Source organism: Rhipicephalus sanguineus, chromosome 7 (assembly GCF_013339695.2).
Source record: "Rhipicephalus sanguineus isolate Rsan-2018 chromosome 7, BIME_Rsan_1.4, whole genome shotgun sequence".
Classification (NCBI taxonomy): domain Eukaryota; kingdom Metazoa; phylum Arthropoda; class Arachnida; order Ixodida; family Ixodidae; genus Rhipicephalus; species Rhipicephalus sanguineus.
Window position 1 is genome coordinate 152908228 of NC_051182.1, and position 17109 is coordinate 152925336.

A 17109-nucleotide genomic window follows, 5' to 3' on the forward strand; every position below is an offset into this window, starting at 1 on the left:
GTACGAAATTAAATGATCACGAAACGTCAAAAGAGAATGAATTCTCGAAGTGGCGATGGCGGCGGCGGCCACGGCATGCAGTAGCGGTACAACAAATGTGAACATTTCCGACGCGCTCGAACACAGTTTTCCCGCCGCTCATGCGCTACTGCTTTCTGTTCGCTTCTCAAGTGTGAATGCGCCATTAAGGTGCTGTGAATAGGTCGGAGCATTTTCGAGCGAAGCTTGTTGTAACGCACATATTTCGGTGGCGGCGTTGCTGTTGGCGAGAGACGCGGCGCCGGTGAGTGTATGCAGAAATAGGCCCTCGAAGGTGTGCCGGTCGCGTGAGTATTTCTATGCGCCGTTTTCAAATAATCGATGCTCTCCCGATCGTGGGCGTGTAGGCGATCGGCCTTTTCTGATACGGCAATCTGATCTTTCATGGAGGTCACTTGCATTTCCACGTTGCCACGTTTCATTGTTGCCTGAATATGAACGCATTACCGTCGTTGTTGCCCGTGGCAACTAAAGTCACTGCGCTGCTAAAACGAAGGCCCACTTTTCGGCATGGATAAAGGAAACAGTTAGGATAGAATTTTGCACAATGCTAAGGAAAGAAAAATGGGTAGTATATCAGGTCAGGCACGCATGGGCCAAGCTTCGCTTGTCCCTATGTTCCCGATAGGGCAAGGGCTCATGAATTATTATTATTATTATTATTATTATTATTATTATTATTATTATTATTATTATTATTATTATTATTATTATTATTATTATTATCGTGCCACATGTATCTTGTGTGCTGAATGGTTTACTCATTGATTGTGACGAACCTTGATAAATGGCTTCCGAAGAAACACTATCTTCAGAATCTCCGCGAACTTCTACATTGCACTCCCAGCTGAGACGAGCGAGACTCTGTCCCTGGAGCCCAGAGGCATGACAGTCGTCCCTGCTGTTGTCTTCGTCGATCACGCGACGATCTTGGTGCCGCGACGGACAATCAACGTCGCACCGATGGCACGTACGACAACGACACACGTAGATGCGACCTCCGAGTTTACCGTGGAGCAGCGTACGACCACCTCCGAGACGACGGCAACCGAGATTAGTAGCACTACCGCAGCAGCAACGCCACCGACCAGTACCAATACGACAGCGTCTACAATACCACCCCAAAAAGGCGAGTCTGATCGGTAGAGAATGGATGAATGAAGGAATGAATGAATGAACTGATGAATTTTATTCCTCCTGTTTACAACAGTAATAATTTTTTTTTAATATCTGGGGTTTAACGTCTCAAAACCACGATATGATTATGAGAGACGCCGTAGTGGAGGGCTCTGGAAATTTCGACCACCTGGGGTTCTTTAACGTGCACCTAAATCTAAGTACACGGGCCTCAGACATTTTCGCCTCCATCGAAAATGCAGCCGCCGCGGCCGGGATTCGATCCCGCGACCTTCGGGTCAGCAGTCGAGCGCCATAACCGCTAGACCACCGTGGCGGGGCTGTTTACAACAGTATTGAGGCAGAAACTAAAGACCAGCTAATGGCCAGATACCGCGAGACTCATCTCTCGTGCCTCAGCCAGGCCATTCAGACGCTGAAACAAGTCCGTAAAAAAACTCTGTAGTCTATACAAGCCGTTGTTGCTCGCTGGGCATGCGTGCTGCTCCACGAGCAGAATGCACAGGACTATACGACACACGAAGCCAATTTTGTGACGTTGAATCCAATTACGATCAAGCTTTGTTTAGGGAGAAGCTCTTTTCCAATTAAGATAAAGCGGAAGCAATGAAATGCTTTTGTTAGACAACTGATGAACTTACCTGAATAATAATTATAAGTAATGCGGTAAGAATTACCTGCCATGCATATTCTAGGTACAAGATGCAGACGGAAAGATGGTCATTACATGAACTGACTCTAGCTTCCAACACCTGTGAGCGCTGTTGTATGCTCTACAGTTATAAAGGCGAAAGCCATATGTGTCTCATAAGTTGAAAAATCCGGCGCCCAGCTTTGTCAACATGAACGGTACCCATATTACGTCAAATGGCGAATTAAATGACGCCAGGTAATCATGCCATCAATGACGTTGTGATGCGACTTCATCACTAAATTTATGTCACGGCGTCATCTGATGACGTCTTCAATCGAAATCTTCGCTCTGTCAGAGATGTGTCCATCATGGACTTGGTGCCAAACTACGTGAAGTATAACACGCTTCAGGAACAGAGGGGGACAATGCAACGGATCGATAACGTTAGAGTAATTTATTGAGTGCCCCGTGAGAGCTTAGAGAGATTGATATTTTTGAAAGGGTATACTGTCGCTGGAGCTTTCGATGTAAAACGAGCCCGTGGGTTCCCCTTCTTTGTTTATTCAAGGAAGCAACAGAAGGCAAGACCACTTGTAGATACGTTGTCTCCAGCAACACCATTTGTTCAATAATTGTCACCTCATCAAGCCTCCATCTTGGGAACTTCTGTCGTGAGAGCTTAGGCTTTCGCCTGAGCTCTCTTTAGCCTTTCCTAAAGGGACCGTGGTTTTTCCAGCCAAGATTAGTTCACACTGTGCCGTCGTTGTCGTCGTCATAGTAGTAGTAGTAGTAGTAGTAGGCGTCACGAAGGTCACGTGACCAGAAGTGGGACTGAATAAATGAATAAATAAATTAATTAAATAAACAAAATGATGATGTTGATCATCGCGCAAACTTTGCCGAGACATAGGAGCAAATTGTAGTGGCTGACGAAAGGGGTGAAAGGTTCGCTGTATGACGGCTCTCACGGCGCGGAACTCGCTCGAATTTTTTTGCCTGTGTTGTTTTGTGCGAATATGCAGTTCTTTAGACTGTGTCATTTTGCGCTGTCCCTGTTATGACGTCACGCGCGATCGTACGGTCGTGCAGAGTTGAACAGAGTGCCCCTGGTGTGCACGATGGGCAGCAAGACGAACTCGTCGCGCACGTTCCCGACCGACGGCCTCTGCGAGTACATCTTCTACGACTCTGTGTACAAGGCAGGTCCCGTAGAGTTCGAACCTTACGATCTGGACGCCGACTTTCGCCTCTTCATCGATGAGCGCAAACGCTTCGCCGCTACCGAGTTCGGCATTGGCTACTCCTTCCGGTGAGTGCTTCCTGTTTACGCGAGTAAGCGTTTTAACAGCAGAGCTGTTTCAGGGCTGGGCCTAATGGCAGATGCGCGTCCTCATGTCCCGCTCCGGTTCTCAGATAAACCCATAGATGGCATAACTTCCTCGGTCGTGATAGAGTTACTGTATATGGTACCTTTAGGTAGCAGAGTTGCGCACAGGTCCGTCTAGCAACCACAGCTATGCGGTGAAGTCGCACTTAGTTTTTGCAGGCGACATGCCTACCATGTCGCCGATTAACATATCAGGCGTGTCGAAGACCGGCGATAAACATTGGATGTCGATGGCAAGTGTTAATTCAGTTCGCTGCCACGGCGGCGTCGAGAAATACAAAAAATGCGTGCGTCCCGCTGGCCTCTGTCTCGCAGGCTCTGGTCCCGCTCCACCAAGGCACGACATTCGCCTGTCAAAATCGCGTCCTTTCTGCAACGCGTATTGCAGCAGTTTTGTTAGTTGGTGCTCTCGCAATTGAAGCAGTCGGCGGCGGAGAAATCCCGTTGGTGCATGTGGAAGCTGCACTACTCCGATGAGCCGAAGCACGCTAACACGAAGCGAAAGGCAAAGAACGAACTGCGTCAAGGGTGCCTCGGCGACGCCAGCGCGGCCAGTGTACCTCGCTGGTATCGAGACGTTTTAACCATGGCCTCCGATATCGCACAATCTCGGAGTAAGCGCTAGTAAGTGTCGATCGTGAAGCATTACTTCTGTTCCCCTCTCGCAGACGGCGGCACCGCCCCGCTCCTCCCCGCTCCGCCCCGCCTACCTACACCGCCAACCGCCAACAGAGAGCACCGTGCGAAAGATAATGTGTGAAAGACATAAGGCGCGTTCGCGCCGTGTCCAGCATCTGACGAGTTAGCTTTGTCGGTAGGGCGTCGGGCGCTTGCCGTCGCGGCCTCAAGGTCGTGGGTTCCCCAGCGGGGGATCTTTTTCGTGGTTTTTTTCTTTCTCACCCGTTGGCGTCCATTTTATCAACGTCATATCCGTGACGGATGTACGTGGTGGACGCCGGCATAAAACACTTTCGTGTTAAAATTAGCCCGAGCGTCGGCTTCTCCGCAATGCATGGTTGCTAGCGGCAATTGGAAGACAGATGCGCAGTTCTGCTACCTAAAGGTAGCATAACAGTAACTCTAGGTCGCGGACGGAACGGTGTTTCTAGCTGGCGCTGACCGGAGTGGCCGTAACCAATGCGACGCCGCGCTAGGCGCGGGGAGGAGAGGCGCGGTGGAGACGAGGCGACAGGCTATGGGTGCGCCACGCCATTGGCGAAGATGGGCAAGACTTTTCGGACGCCCGATGAAATAGCGTCTCGTCGCGAGCGGCAGCGGGAGTGGACACGAGAGCTCCTTGCTGTTTCTACAGCTTTCACTGCGTAGAACTGGCTTTACTCTTTGCTGTAGAAGAGCTATGTAGTGTTAAGGACATCTTAGTTGCGATCAAGACTAAGAAGTGGACATAGGCAGGGCACGTAGCGATAAGTTAAGGTAACCACGTGTAAAAAATGAATTCCCAGAGAAGGGAAGCACGCGAGCGGGAGGCAGTGAGTTAGGTGGACAGATGAGCATAGCAATGTAAATGCGCTGAATGAAGCACAGACGAGAAACGTAACAAGGGACAGGACAAGTGGTGCGCAAGTGGTGGTCCTGTCCCTTGTTACGTTTCTCGTCTGTGCTTCATTCAGCGCATTTACATTGCTATGCCGTACCAACTAGCCCAAATTGAAGCTTTGCTGGACAGATGAGCTAAAGAAGTTTGAATGTTTAAAGTGGCCACAGCAAGCGCAGGACTGGGTTGGTTGACGGAACATGGAAGAGACCTTTGTCTTGCTGTGGGCATGGTCGGCCAGATAGCGTTGATGATGCTGTTTACTCGTGTAAAGGTGCGTGAAACGTAGAAATAGCATTAACAGGAAAATTGCATCATTAACCCTTTCCGATGCAACCTATGAAGTACTTACGATAAGTACGCCAATTTACACATTATTACATGAATAACTTGTACTACTTTCATCATGGCGTGTTTAGCTGCCCACTACGAAGTGCACTTGAAGGCGATCTATATAGAAAATTTCTACACAGAAACTAAACGAGAGTTGATACCGTCACGTGGCAGTGACGGCAGTTCGGACGACAGGAGACTGGATGGCTTGCAGAAAAACTCACAGGGTCCCTTATGCTTTCCCTTAAGACGACTGGAAGGCGAAAACCATCTTCGTGTTCGGACCACCTTTGACCAAGCTACGATGTCATGTGGTGGCGTCATCGTGTGACGTTAAGTCACGTTACGTCAGTGACCTCATAATGACGTCACAAATTTTTTTGCGTTCTGTGAAGTCATCACGTGATGATGATTTTTCGCATTACTCGTCCTGAACGCCGCGGGACGCCGACGGTCAAATTTCTTGTTTGACGAGGCATTTAAGGCTTTCGCCTTAATAAAAGAAGTGAATCACTTGATAGGTTGACTTGCGCCCACTAAAAGAAACTGTACACTTTGATGCGGCGGCAGCCAACGACGTGCACGCCTGTCGTCGAAGAACAGAGAATGCCCGCTGCAGTCGCACGCACTAAATTTAAAGGCGGCAGAGGACATTCGAGATACGCCCCGCAAAACAGCTACTACATTCGGCAGCGATCTGGAATCAACGCTAAGCCAATGCGTGGGGCCGCGATCGCTATCACTCGTACCACGAACACAGATGATAAAGCCGCGGGCCGGCAGTTATTAGCATGCATAAAACGAACAGCGAAATGCTTCGTGGCACTACAAATGCTAAAATGTTACGCAGACAACGCAGATCATTTCTTGAGCCTCGGCGTGGACGTCGCGCAGGTATGCGTACTATTTGAAGGAAGTCATCGCGTCGACCACAGCGCCCGCTCCCTTCATGATGTGGTACTTGTGGCGCCACCGCATCTGCCACTTCGGAGTCGTCGACACTCCTACAAGAGACCTGAATGAATCATATGTCACGGCTGCCTTGGAAAGCCTAAAGGTACGCGCAGTGATAGTGATCTAATGGAAGCAAATGTCGGCAGTGTACTCTTGCCAAATAACTCATAGGTCCAGTAATAAAAATTGTTGGTGTTTTGCATCCGAAAACAACGATATGATTATGAGGGACGCCGTAGAGGAGGGCTCCGGCAATTTTGATCATCTGGTGTTCCTTAACGTGCACCTAAATCTAGCTTAGAATAACAGAGAGCTGACCTAGTTGCTACGTATTCATTCTGAAAGACAGGGCTTGGAAACACGGATACTTCTTTCTTGTGTCCATGTTTGCACGCCTTGTCTTTTATTATGAACCTAAATCTAAGTACATGGGCCTCTAGTATTTCGCCTGCTTCGAAAGGCGACAGCCGCGACCCGAATCGATCCCGCGACCTTCGGGTCAGCTGCCGAGCACCGTAACCGCTGTACTATCGCGGCGGAAAATAAATTCTTTGTGACACGTTTCAGTAGCAGTGTTCTCACACCAGCTGGCAGCAGTCCGGCCGCAGGTCTCATCACTCTCGCACAAAGTTGAACTCTGGCGAGAGTTTTGCAGTCTCTCTGCGCTTGCAGTACGCGTACTATACGCGTACTATTGCAGTACGCGTACTACATCTGTGAGTGTATATAACTAGATAAGGCTAACGGCTCATGGTAGAGAGCGAAAATATTTGTGCATTCTTCCCCTTAATTTTGAAAGGAATAAGTGACAATTAACCACCTGTTTGTAGCACGAAACCACAAGGAAATATAATCGTTTTGTTGCAGATTGCGGATAAAGTCACGGACCAGCACCGAGCTAAAGGTTACGTGTGCATCACCGTTTTTGCGGCAGTCATTCCGGACGACACGTGGGAAAACTACTACCTCGATGCATTTCCGTAGGTTCCACCGTGATCGTGAAGCAGATCCGGGGCGCTATTCTGGACATTGTCAAATTTTGCCACGTTGTCGAACTGAGCCATTGGTCAAGTCTGATTGGCCCAGAGAGCCGTTACGGCCTCTCGGATTAGGTTAAAAACGCCGCCATTATGAAATTTTCAAAAGATGGAGGAATTTGACAGTATCCAGGAAAGCGCCCCCGGTCGCAAAACAGGCAACATAAGGTTGCCTTTACAGCAAAGCTTTATGTGACTAGGTTCTCGCGGATCGCGTCCTTGGGCAGAAGGAAAGCACAAAAAAAAAATTTTTCGGCCGAGCCGATTATCTCGACTAATGCAGCGCTTCTGCGTCGAAAAAATACACATATGACGTAGAAGCAAACTTAATGGTGTATGTTATAGCCGACATGGCAGTGTGACGTGAACAGTTTTGCCCCAGTCAGTGCAACGCGCGCAGGAAACGAACGTCATGCCATTTCTTTTAACTTTCCGAGCAGCTGGGTTTCTTATGTGCTACAGGATATCATTTTTGAGACCGCCCTTGATGAGATAATGTGCGTCATGCGCAAGAGAAACGCCGGTATCTTTGAATGTATCTCTTTTTGCTCACTTAGTACAGTAAACAATAATAATATATAAATTCATTATGGCAATATTCAATATACCAGACACATCATAGTCACAGTTTCGCTGGCTTCCATCTTCAGAGTAGTGGAAGGGCTCTGAATTTTCTCCTTGTAACTCTGAAGTCGAAATATCTTATCTTGCAACACGACTGCAGTTTACGTGCCACCAGAGAATCCACTGTAAGCATTCGGCGCGGCAAGTGTACGACCTCAATCGATTGGAAAGAGTAAACATAGAAATTAAGCAACGTACATTGTAGGCATTTTATATTTCTGTGCGCGGCCCTATCGTCTAGAGGAGCCATGAGCCTTGCACTCAGTTCTACTGCGTTTCACAATGCGAATTTATTTACAATACCTCAAAGACCCCAGTGAAGGCTTTTTACATGAGGGGTGGGCTATAACAACGTTTATTGTGTAGATGCTTGATCTCTGCTTTGAAGTTGATGATGCTTGAGTGGTGCGCAACATCGAGCAGGAGGCCTTTCCACTCTTGCACTGACATGACAAAAAAAGGCTGAAAGATGTGCAGTGGTGGGAGCAGTAGGAGGGTACACAGCTTTGCCGTGGTTTATGTGATCTGAATGACGTTGGGTTGGCAACGATGGCGGGGGTATGAGGTGATGCGTGATAGAACTTGAAGGATTGCTGCTGCATTGCTGCTTTTAATGTATAGATACCACAGAAACTTGCCGTACCTGCAATATTCTCGTAACGTAAACTATCGTTTACTCAGAGGAGCGCCGTCTTTTATTTTCACGCTTTGAGTGCAAACGAATTTGTCAGAATGGTAATACACTGCAACCTCATTATAACGAAGTAGCACCAGACACAAAAATAACTTCGTTGTATCTGAAAATTCGTTATAAACACGCATTCACAACACTGCATCTAATGAGAAGACTATTCCTCATTTACTTTGTTATAAACGGTAAGTCGTTATATCCATGTTCGTTATATCGAGGTTTGAGTGTAATGTGATTTGGCAGTAGCCAGTGCAGAACACCGAGTAGAAGGTTAATGGCATCGACGCTCAGAGCAAATGAGTATAGCCATCGGAGCGTTTCGACGCAGTCGGTGGGTAAGGTCGGAATACGTTTGCACCCCATTGTTAAGCCTCTTTTGTTCCGCTTTGCAGGAATATCTTCACACCGCAACTGTTCATTGCTCTGGGACATTACGAATGTGGCGACAACACGTTTCAAGACTGTCACGTCGTTCCCCCGACGCTTCTGAGCAGGCCTGCGCAGCTCTCTGCAGCCAACAGTAGCTACCAGCACGACATGGTACGAACAAGGGCGAATATACATGCGTTAACGACTGTCTGTACAATAGAACATTGCTTATTTGTAGATAATCGCTCGCTGCGGTGGAGCAGAGTTTATGGTGCTCGACTGCTGACCTTAAAGTGGCGGGTTCGATCCCGGCCGCGGCGGTCGCATTTCGATGGAGGCGAAATGCTAGAGGCCCGTATACTGTGTGATGTCAGTGCGCGTTAAAGGACACCAGACGGTCGAAATTTCCGGAGCCCTCTACTACCGGGTATCTCATAATCATATCGTGGTTTCGGGACATAAAAGCCCAGATATTATTTGTAGATAATCAGATAAGAAGAAAGCGTTTTGTTTAGCATCTGCTGAATTAGATTGGATAATAGTTGCTCTACACAGGGCACCAAATAAACGAAACTAGCTCAAACAGTAATGCCGAATAACCGGAATGCTCTCGTACCAAGCATGGTGGTCAACGCATACCGATGATGTTTAAGAGCATAGAATGCTGAATGAATACTGCCATGAGTTCTTAATTGTCACGTGGTTGTCACGGTGAAGTACGCAAAGCACAAGCTGGTACAGACAAAAACTCTTCATTGGTTAACTTGTTCCCATTAAAAGACAAAATAATAGCACAAGCACTACTCGTTGTAAAATAAAATAGTAGTACAAGCACTACTCGCCTTAAAATGATAGTGGCGGGTACGGATGTCGGACGTCGACTTATCTGATCATCGGCGGAACGCGTCGTCGTTTATACATGAATGATCGAAAATATCTGCGTTATCGCTGGGGCTCGCGTTAGCTCCTGAATAAACTCGACTACTCGTGTAGTGTGCGCAAACTTATTAGAGTCGTTTAAAACAGTCTCGTAGTTTCCGAAACATTGCGACGGGGCCGGTGCCGAGCGGTGGTAACAGTGTCTCGAGGGTGAAGCCCGATAACGTAACAATGAAGAAATAAGTACGCGTGGCAGTGCTCAGACAATTCATAGATTGATGGCACATAGGGCCGGGGCAAGCACTGTGATGCTTTTAGATGCGAAGCAGCGTTTGCTCGGGCATGGTGATGAAACAGCGCTAAGAGACGAGGACGCAAGGGGGCACACACACGTCCTCGTCTCTTAGCGCTGTTTCATCACCATGCTTCCGAACCAACTAGCCCACCGACAAGCACTAACGATTTTGCTTGGGGCTGTGTCCGGTGATATTGGTGGCGTCCACGCTCCACTGCGCATGCGCCTACTCTCTCTCCCACTCTCCTCCTTTACGCAGATGTACGGTCGCCTTCTCTCCTCTCCTCCCCCGCGCTGCAGCCGCGGCGCAGCCTCTCCTCCCACGTGATGCAGCCTCGCCGCAGCCAAATACAGCCTGTAGCCAACTCTCTCCTCTCCCTCCCCCATTTCATGTGTATATAAGCGCGTGCGCTCGGTCGGGTTCCGTCATTCTCGCTTCGTTCCCATTCAGATGAGTTTTAACGTCAACGTCGGCGCCACACGTTCACTTGGCTCTAACGGAAAGCAATGCACAAACACTAAATAGAGACCTCACACACTAACGGAAACGCCGAGTGAGCGTAACGGAAACATGGTGTGCGCCCCCAATGCTGCTTCGCATCCCCTCATGGTTCCCTTGAGTGGGAGATGGTGTAATTTTTTAAATGCGAAGCATTTCGCAGCGAACTTCTGCGAGTTTGAGCGTATCTATCTATCTATCTATCTATCTATCTATCTATCTATCTATCTATCTATCTATCTATCTATCTATCTATCTATCTATCTATCTATCTATCTATCTATCTATCTATCTATCTATCTATCTATCTATCTATCTATCTATCTATCTATCTATCTATCTATCTATCTATCTATCTATCTATCTATCTATCGAGCCGCCTACGACTTTGGGCTCTCCTGGCCGTTTCGTTAACAGGCTATACACCAAAATTGGTATGGCGTAACGTGACTTTATGACGAACATAAATGACAGTTCATAACATGAAAATCATGATATCCATGTCATGAACGACATGATTTACATGCCACTGTTTTGGTGCTCTTGCGGCCGTTTCGTTAGTTTGAATATTGGTATGGCGTGACAATAACGTCCCTCTTCGCGTTCCACGACGCGAGGTCGGTAGCATGCCCAATTAACGCCAACGGAACGCGATCGTGCAAGTGCTCCGGCTTCGCATCGCCTCATGGTCCCCTTTAGCGGGAGATGGTGTAATTTTAGGAGCTTGCTGGCTTGCTCGCCAAGCTTCTTATGCTCGCGCCTTGTCCTCGAATATGTGACCGTCGGCGCGGCGGCACACACCACGCTCGGCGCAGCTGCGCTCTCTGTGGTGATTTCAAGAATGCTCACTAGATGGCGCCGCCGCTCAAGGCGGCACACACCACGCTCGGCGCAAGCGCGACTGCTCGAGGGCCGCACTTCTCGCTTCGCTGGCTTCCTTTCTCTTCGCCGGGAGCTCACTAAGTAAACACTCTTCGTTGCCGCTCCGCAGCATGAACGGCAGCAGCGCGACGGGCTCGCAACGCAGCAGCAGCTTGGGAAGATCTCGCCTTGCCAATAACCAGCCAACACATGATGTCACGTTACGCTCTCCGATGCGTATCGTACGACTGCAAACATCCCACCACCATCAGGGGCACCTGTATCGATGTTGCCATATCGAACTTTCTATTGCGTCCCATCATCGATGATCCCTTGGCAACATACTTTACTGGTCATAAAGCAATCATCTTTAAAGGGAAACGAGTCCCCAAGCTCATCGAGGGACGCCCTTCTTGTGCTTTGTAAAAGAATATCTCTTGTGTATATATAATGTTTATTGTTCATTGGAATGTATATATACTTCATCAAAATGTATATAGAGCATCCAGCGTTACATTAATAAACATTGTGTATGTAATGCATATATGACAACGTTGTCACGTTTATATACATATTTCAAGTTTTAAGGCGCGAATAAGACACGGACGAAGAATAGGAACACACACACGGAGCGCCACTTCCAACATAGATTTATTTCGAAAAAGCACAGAACATATTTATACACCACGCGCGCCGTCAACGTGCCTCAATGCGCAGTCGTATTCAAGTAGAACAAGAACAAGTATGTAAGCTGTCAGAAGGGCGTGGTTTACGAGAACCCCTTGTCGTGTGTGGTAGAAGTTACGTTGGCCAGACCGAACAGTGCCTGAATGACAGGCTAAGACAGCATAATAATAACGTCAGAAATGGCAGAGAGGGCCACCTCGCGATACACTGCCGGGATTGTCATTGCGTTCCGAACTTTAGCGCTTGCGCGGTAGTCGGCCGAAGTCCAGATAAATCAGTACGACTAATTATTGAGGCTAAGAAAATAATTGAATCAGGTGATCTATGCGTCAGCGTTGTCTCCATTTCATTATCACCAAAAGAGTTACGCTACTTGAATACGACTGCGCATTGAGGCACGTTGACGGCGCGCGTGGTGTATAAATATGTTCTGTGCTCTTTCGAAATAAATCTATGTTGGAAGTGGCGCTCCGTGTGTGTGTTCCTATTCTTCGTCCGTGTCTTATTCGCGCCTTAAAACTTGAAATATGTTAAACCAACAAGCGCAGTCTGCCATTCTAACATCGTTTATATACAGTGATAGAGGAATGTGTTTGAACTTGGTAAAACAACATCTTTTGTGTATATATAATGTTTATAATTCATCCAAATGTATATATACTTCATCAAAATGTATATAGTGCATCCAACCGTGAATTAATAAGCATTGTGGATGTAATGTATGTATAACAACGTTGTCACGTCTATATATGACGGTAGAGGAATGTGTACGGAGCCTTCGCGGGTTACCCGATCATCTCCGAGCAAGCTCCTCTAACATCATTCAATTCGTGGATATGGCAGTGAATTTTTTTTCCCTTTCTCGCTATCAGTACAAAACAGCCACATTTTAAAATGAACCTGCAGACCGTGACAGCCGACAGCGTAGGCAAGATGGCTGCCCGAGGTGTGAAAGCGGTCTGGGCGATTTCCGTTACCATGAAAGGCCGCTGGACGGTGCCCGAAGAAACGGAGACGCCTGGTTTCCTCTGTGCTTGTGCGTACGACCCCGAAGCCAAATCCTTCGGCAGCTACGCAGAGGTGAGTGACTCTGTCAACTGCCCACGCCGAAAGTTCCCTGCTCTCTCGCTGCGCTGGAAGAGTGCTGCGCATGAAGACTCCGTGCGGCGTGCACGCTCCTAAAAATAGACAGAACATGCGTACAGCTCTATCACTGCCTCTTTTAACAGGGTGCTTTACAAGGGCTGGGCCTGACGACAGAGGAGTGTCCGCGGTAGTCACGTTCCGGTTACCAGATACACTTATAGATGGCGTAACCGCCTCGGTAGCGGACGAAGCTGTAGCCGAAGCCTTCTATATTCCCGGGAACTTTGTTTTTTCTTTTTGCCATGGAAAGACTTTCTTTCGAAAAATTAGGCCTTGCCCTCACCCCCACCTCCCCCGCCCCCCGAAAAAAAATTCTGGCTACGTGCCTGATGTCGGTGGAGTATGAATATCGTTTTTGTATATTTGTTGAAGTACAATTATTAATACAAACTGCGCTTCATGACGTCTGAATAAATAAGGGCGAAAGAATTTAGGTGAGTGAGTGAGTGAAAAGACTTTATTTGTTTATCAGGCGGCCCAGCCATCTGCAAATAAAAGCGACTCACCTGCTTTCAATTATTGCATATGCTCCGATAGTCGACGTATAAGAACTCAAGTATTGCACTCAAAGGCTACTCGCGAGCAGCTCTCTAAGGCGCAGTGTTCTAATGTGTAGTAGGCTAATGGTTGCACTCGAATGGCTGCACTGCAATCCAACGGTAGCACTCTAATGGCAGCACTTTTGTGCTGATGTGTAAATATATCCGTGAACGAGAGGCGAATTTAACTTCGCATTTAATAACGTCATAGAATTACCTGCATCAGGCATTCATTTTGATGACTCACTCTTCTAAAGTTGGGGTCTTCTAAACTTTTCGCATACCAGGTGTGCAATGACCCGAAATTCGGGCACGAGTACAACTACAGCCTAGAACTACACGCGGCCCAATACTACAGCGCATCGGACCACCGGCTTTTCTCCTTCGACGACGAAGTGGCACTCGGGCAAAAGGTGCGTTAAAAAATTGCCGAAGCTTGCACTTGCCCGCGTAAGGCTTGAAATAGAGGAACTGGACCATTCTGAACACTAATCTGGTTGCTTTTAGGTTGTTTCTAGGCCTTAGCATAGTGATGCTAGGTTGTTTCTACGTTGATTCTCAGCGCAGAGAGGTTCGAGTTAAACCGCAGACAGTCCAGACACGACACGGTTGTGCAAACTCCAGAGACAAACTCGCGCTGTTACCAAGCGTTCGCACCTCTCATAGATCAACGACGCGTCGTCGTTGGCGTAGGCCTTCAGTCGCTTTGGGGTCTTCTCGCAGCCGCCATTGCCTTTTCCGTCACCTAGCATTCTCTCGTACGTACTCGGGGTCTTCGGCTCGCCGTCATCGCTTCGCAGCTATTTGTTGTTCCACTAATTACTGCCTTCTTCATTTTTAGTGGACCAGTGGTGATTATTGGGATCTACCCAATTTCTGTGGCTCAGTTGTTGGGCTAACTGTTGCAAGGGCGCAGCTAGAATTTTTTTTTTTTTTTTTTGGGGGGGGGGGGGGGTTCAACCATACTTTATGTGTGTTCGCGCGTGCGTATGTATGTGCTATTTCTTGTTGAGCTAACTGTTGCCTTCATTTTTAGTGGACCAGTGGTGAGTAGTGGGATGTACCCAATTTCTGTGGCTCAGTTGTTGGGCTAACTGTTGCAAGGGCGCAGCTAGAATTTTTTTTTTTTTTGCGGGGGGGGGGGGGTTTCAACCATACTTTATGTGTGTTTGCGCGTGCGTATGTATGTGCTATTTGTTGTTGAGCTAACTGTTGCCTTCATTTTTAGTGGACCAGTGGTGAGTAGTGGGATGTACCCAATTTCTGTGGCTCAGTTGTTTGGCTAACTGTAGCAAGGGCGCAGCTAGAATTTTTTTTTTTTTTTGGGGGGGGGGGTTCAACCATACTTTATGCGTGTTTGCGCGTGCGTATGTATGTGCTATTTCTTGTTGACCTAACTGTTGCCTTATTTTTAGTGGACCAGTGGTGAGTAGTGGGATGTACCCAATTTCTGTGGCTCAGTTGTTGGTCTAACTGCTGCAGGGGCGTAGCCAGAATTCTTTTTTTTTTGGGGGGGGGGGGGTGGGGTGGTGGTTCAACAATACTTTTTATGTATGTCCGTGCGTGCGTATGTATGTGCGCGTGTATATATACGCAAGCAAAATTGAACATTTTCGGGGAAGGGTGGCCTTAATTTGCAAGTTAAGGGTGTACACTACTAAAATCTGCCGTGTCTATTGCATGTCTGTAGTTGTTGGTAGTTCGCTGTTACATGCGCTGAAGTTGTTGCATGAAACACATCATGGGATCATTGATGGCATAAAAAAAAAAAGACTTGTAATGTTTCCATCTGTACTAACCCATTCTCGCATCATGTCGACACCAACATATCAACACCAGGACTGGTGGAAAAGAAAAAAAATATATGCGGTATCTATTGTTTACCGTTTACGAACGAACGCCAGTGAACTGCGATGAAAAATACTTGAACAGCGAAGGTCACTGGAGCCAACAAGGGGACTTGGATTTCTGAGGGTAGCAAAAGACAGACAAGTCCACATGTCGAAGCGTAGGCTGCAGCGACATTTTATGTTAACGATTATTAATCACTTTAGGCCTCCATCTTGTCCTGCAAGTCTGTGTTGTCTGGATCGCTAGTGAACTGTGAAATTTTGCGAACCACGCCAGGATACACGTTGCGGAACGCTTGCTAACGAAAGCTGCTTGACCGGTCGCGTGACACGAGCAATTACCGAACCACTCATGGCCTCTTTCTGTTTCTCTGTCCACTAAAATTGATTTTATTTGAAATATTTGTTTATCACAACATAAGTTATAGGAGGCGAAGGGGAACGACATTCAATGATGGGCTTGAGGGAATCCTTCACCCCCATATTGGTAAATGCAGTAGCAAAGGAAGGGGAATTTTGTTCACATTGTCGCTCACTTTCACAAACCATAGCTATTAACACAACATTCATACATTGTCACGAAACTACAAATTAATAAAACGCATCAGAAGTTGTTCCCCTACACCGAACGTCATGCATTAACATGGGTCACATCTGCATCATACACCAGCACAACATTTCGTTTCAGCTTTCGCATTGGAATAGTGGCAATTTAGGAGTTAAATGCAAATCAATGCCAGCTTAAGAGGTCAATTTTAGGCTAGAAAGAACCCATGCAGACAAATCAGACAAATTTACTTCGTGGATATCGGTTTGTTTTTATAGCACTCACTGAGTAAACGCGGTAGTTTATTGTGGAGCATTTTCCTGTCGTACTCTTCACATCCTCACCAGTCCTCTTCATTTCTACTGCAGCTGTGCACGGTCAAAGCGCGGCACACGTCCATCGACATCGGCATCGCTGTTTTCGATGTCGACTACGAAGACTTCGACAACGTGTGCGCTAGAACGAACTGGGGAGGAAAATTCTCCAGACTGAGAGCGGTCCAGCTGCTGCTAAACTTCTTCAGGACAAAGTTCAGTGACCCTTCGGCCAATGATACCTGTCTGGGCCTCATTACGTGACGGGGGCCTGACGTATGTTCTCAAACACGCGTTATTTCTGAGATATTACAGTGAACGTTCGAGCGAAACGGGAATAAGAAGACAATAATAGTGAAATGAACTAGCCTGATTCGGGCATTATGACTTTTAGAACATGCAATAAAACTGATTTTTATTATCATCTTGTTCAACTTCACCGCGGACAAAAGCGTATAGTTGCGAAGAAATTCAATCTCTCGCCCTAAGCAGCAAGGGTGCCAAAAGAGGCACGTGAAACCTTTCAGACGTTGTGCCGAAGGTGTTGTATATGAAATTTCCCTGACCTGTGGCAAGACCTACATCGGTCAAACGGGTCGGTGTATCAACGACCGCCTCAGGGAGCATGCCAACAGCATTGGTAAGAGTGATGTCAGGTCATGCTCGTGTGTGCCACATTTTGCGCAAGCTAGAATTGTTGGCAAAAGCAGAGATCAAACAGCAAGAGAATTA

General features: G+C 47.4%; 1 protein-coding gene across 1 annotated transcript in view; it reads left to right on the forward strand.

Annotated features, from left to right (window-relative positions):
- LOC119400951 (uncharacterized) overlaps positions 1–16779 on the forward strand; it is a 43619-nt gene extending 26840 nt beyond the window's left edge. Inside the window, exons 3-5 of the mRNA XM_049418040.1 lie at positions 8784–8931; positions 12888–13061; positions 16432–16779. Of these exons, the coding sequence (XP_049273997.1) occupies positions 8784–8931; positions 12888–13061; positions 16432–16641 (532 nt within the window). The 3' untranslated portion in view covers positions 16642–16779. The remainder of the gene's footprint in view (positions 1–8783; positions 8932–12887; positions 13062–16431) is intronic.
- Positions 16780–17109: the final 330 nt, after the last annotated feature.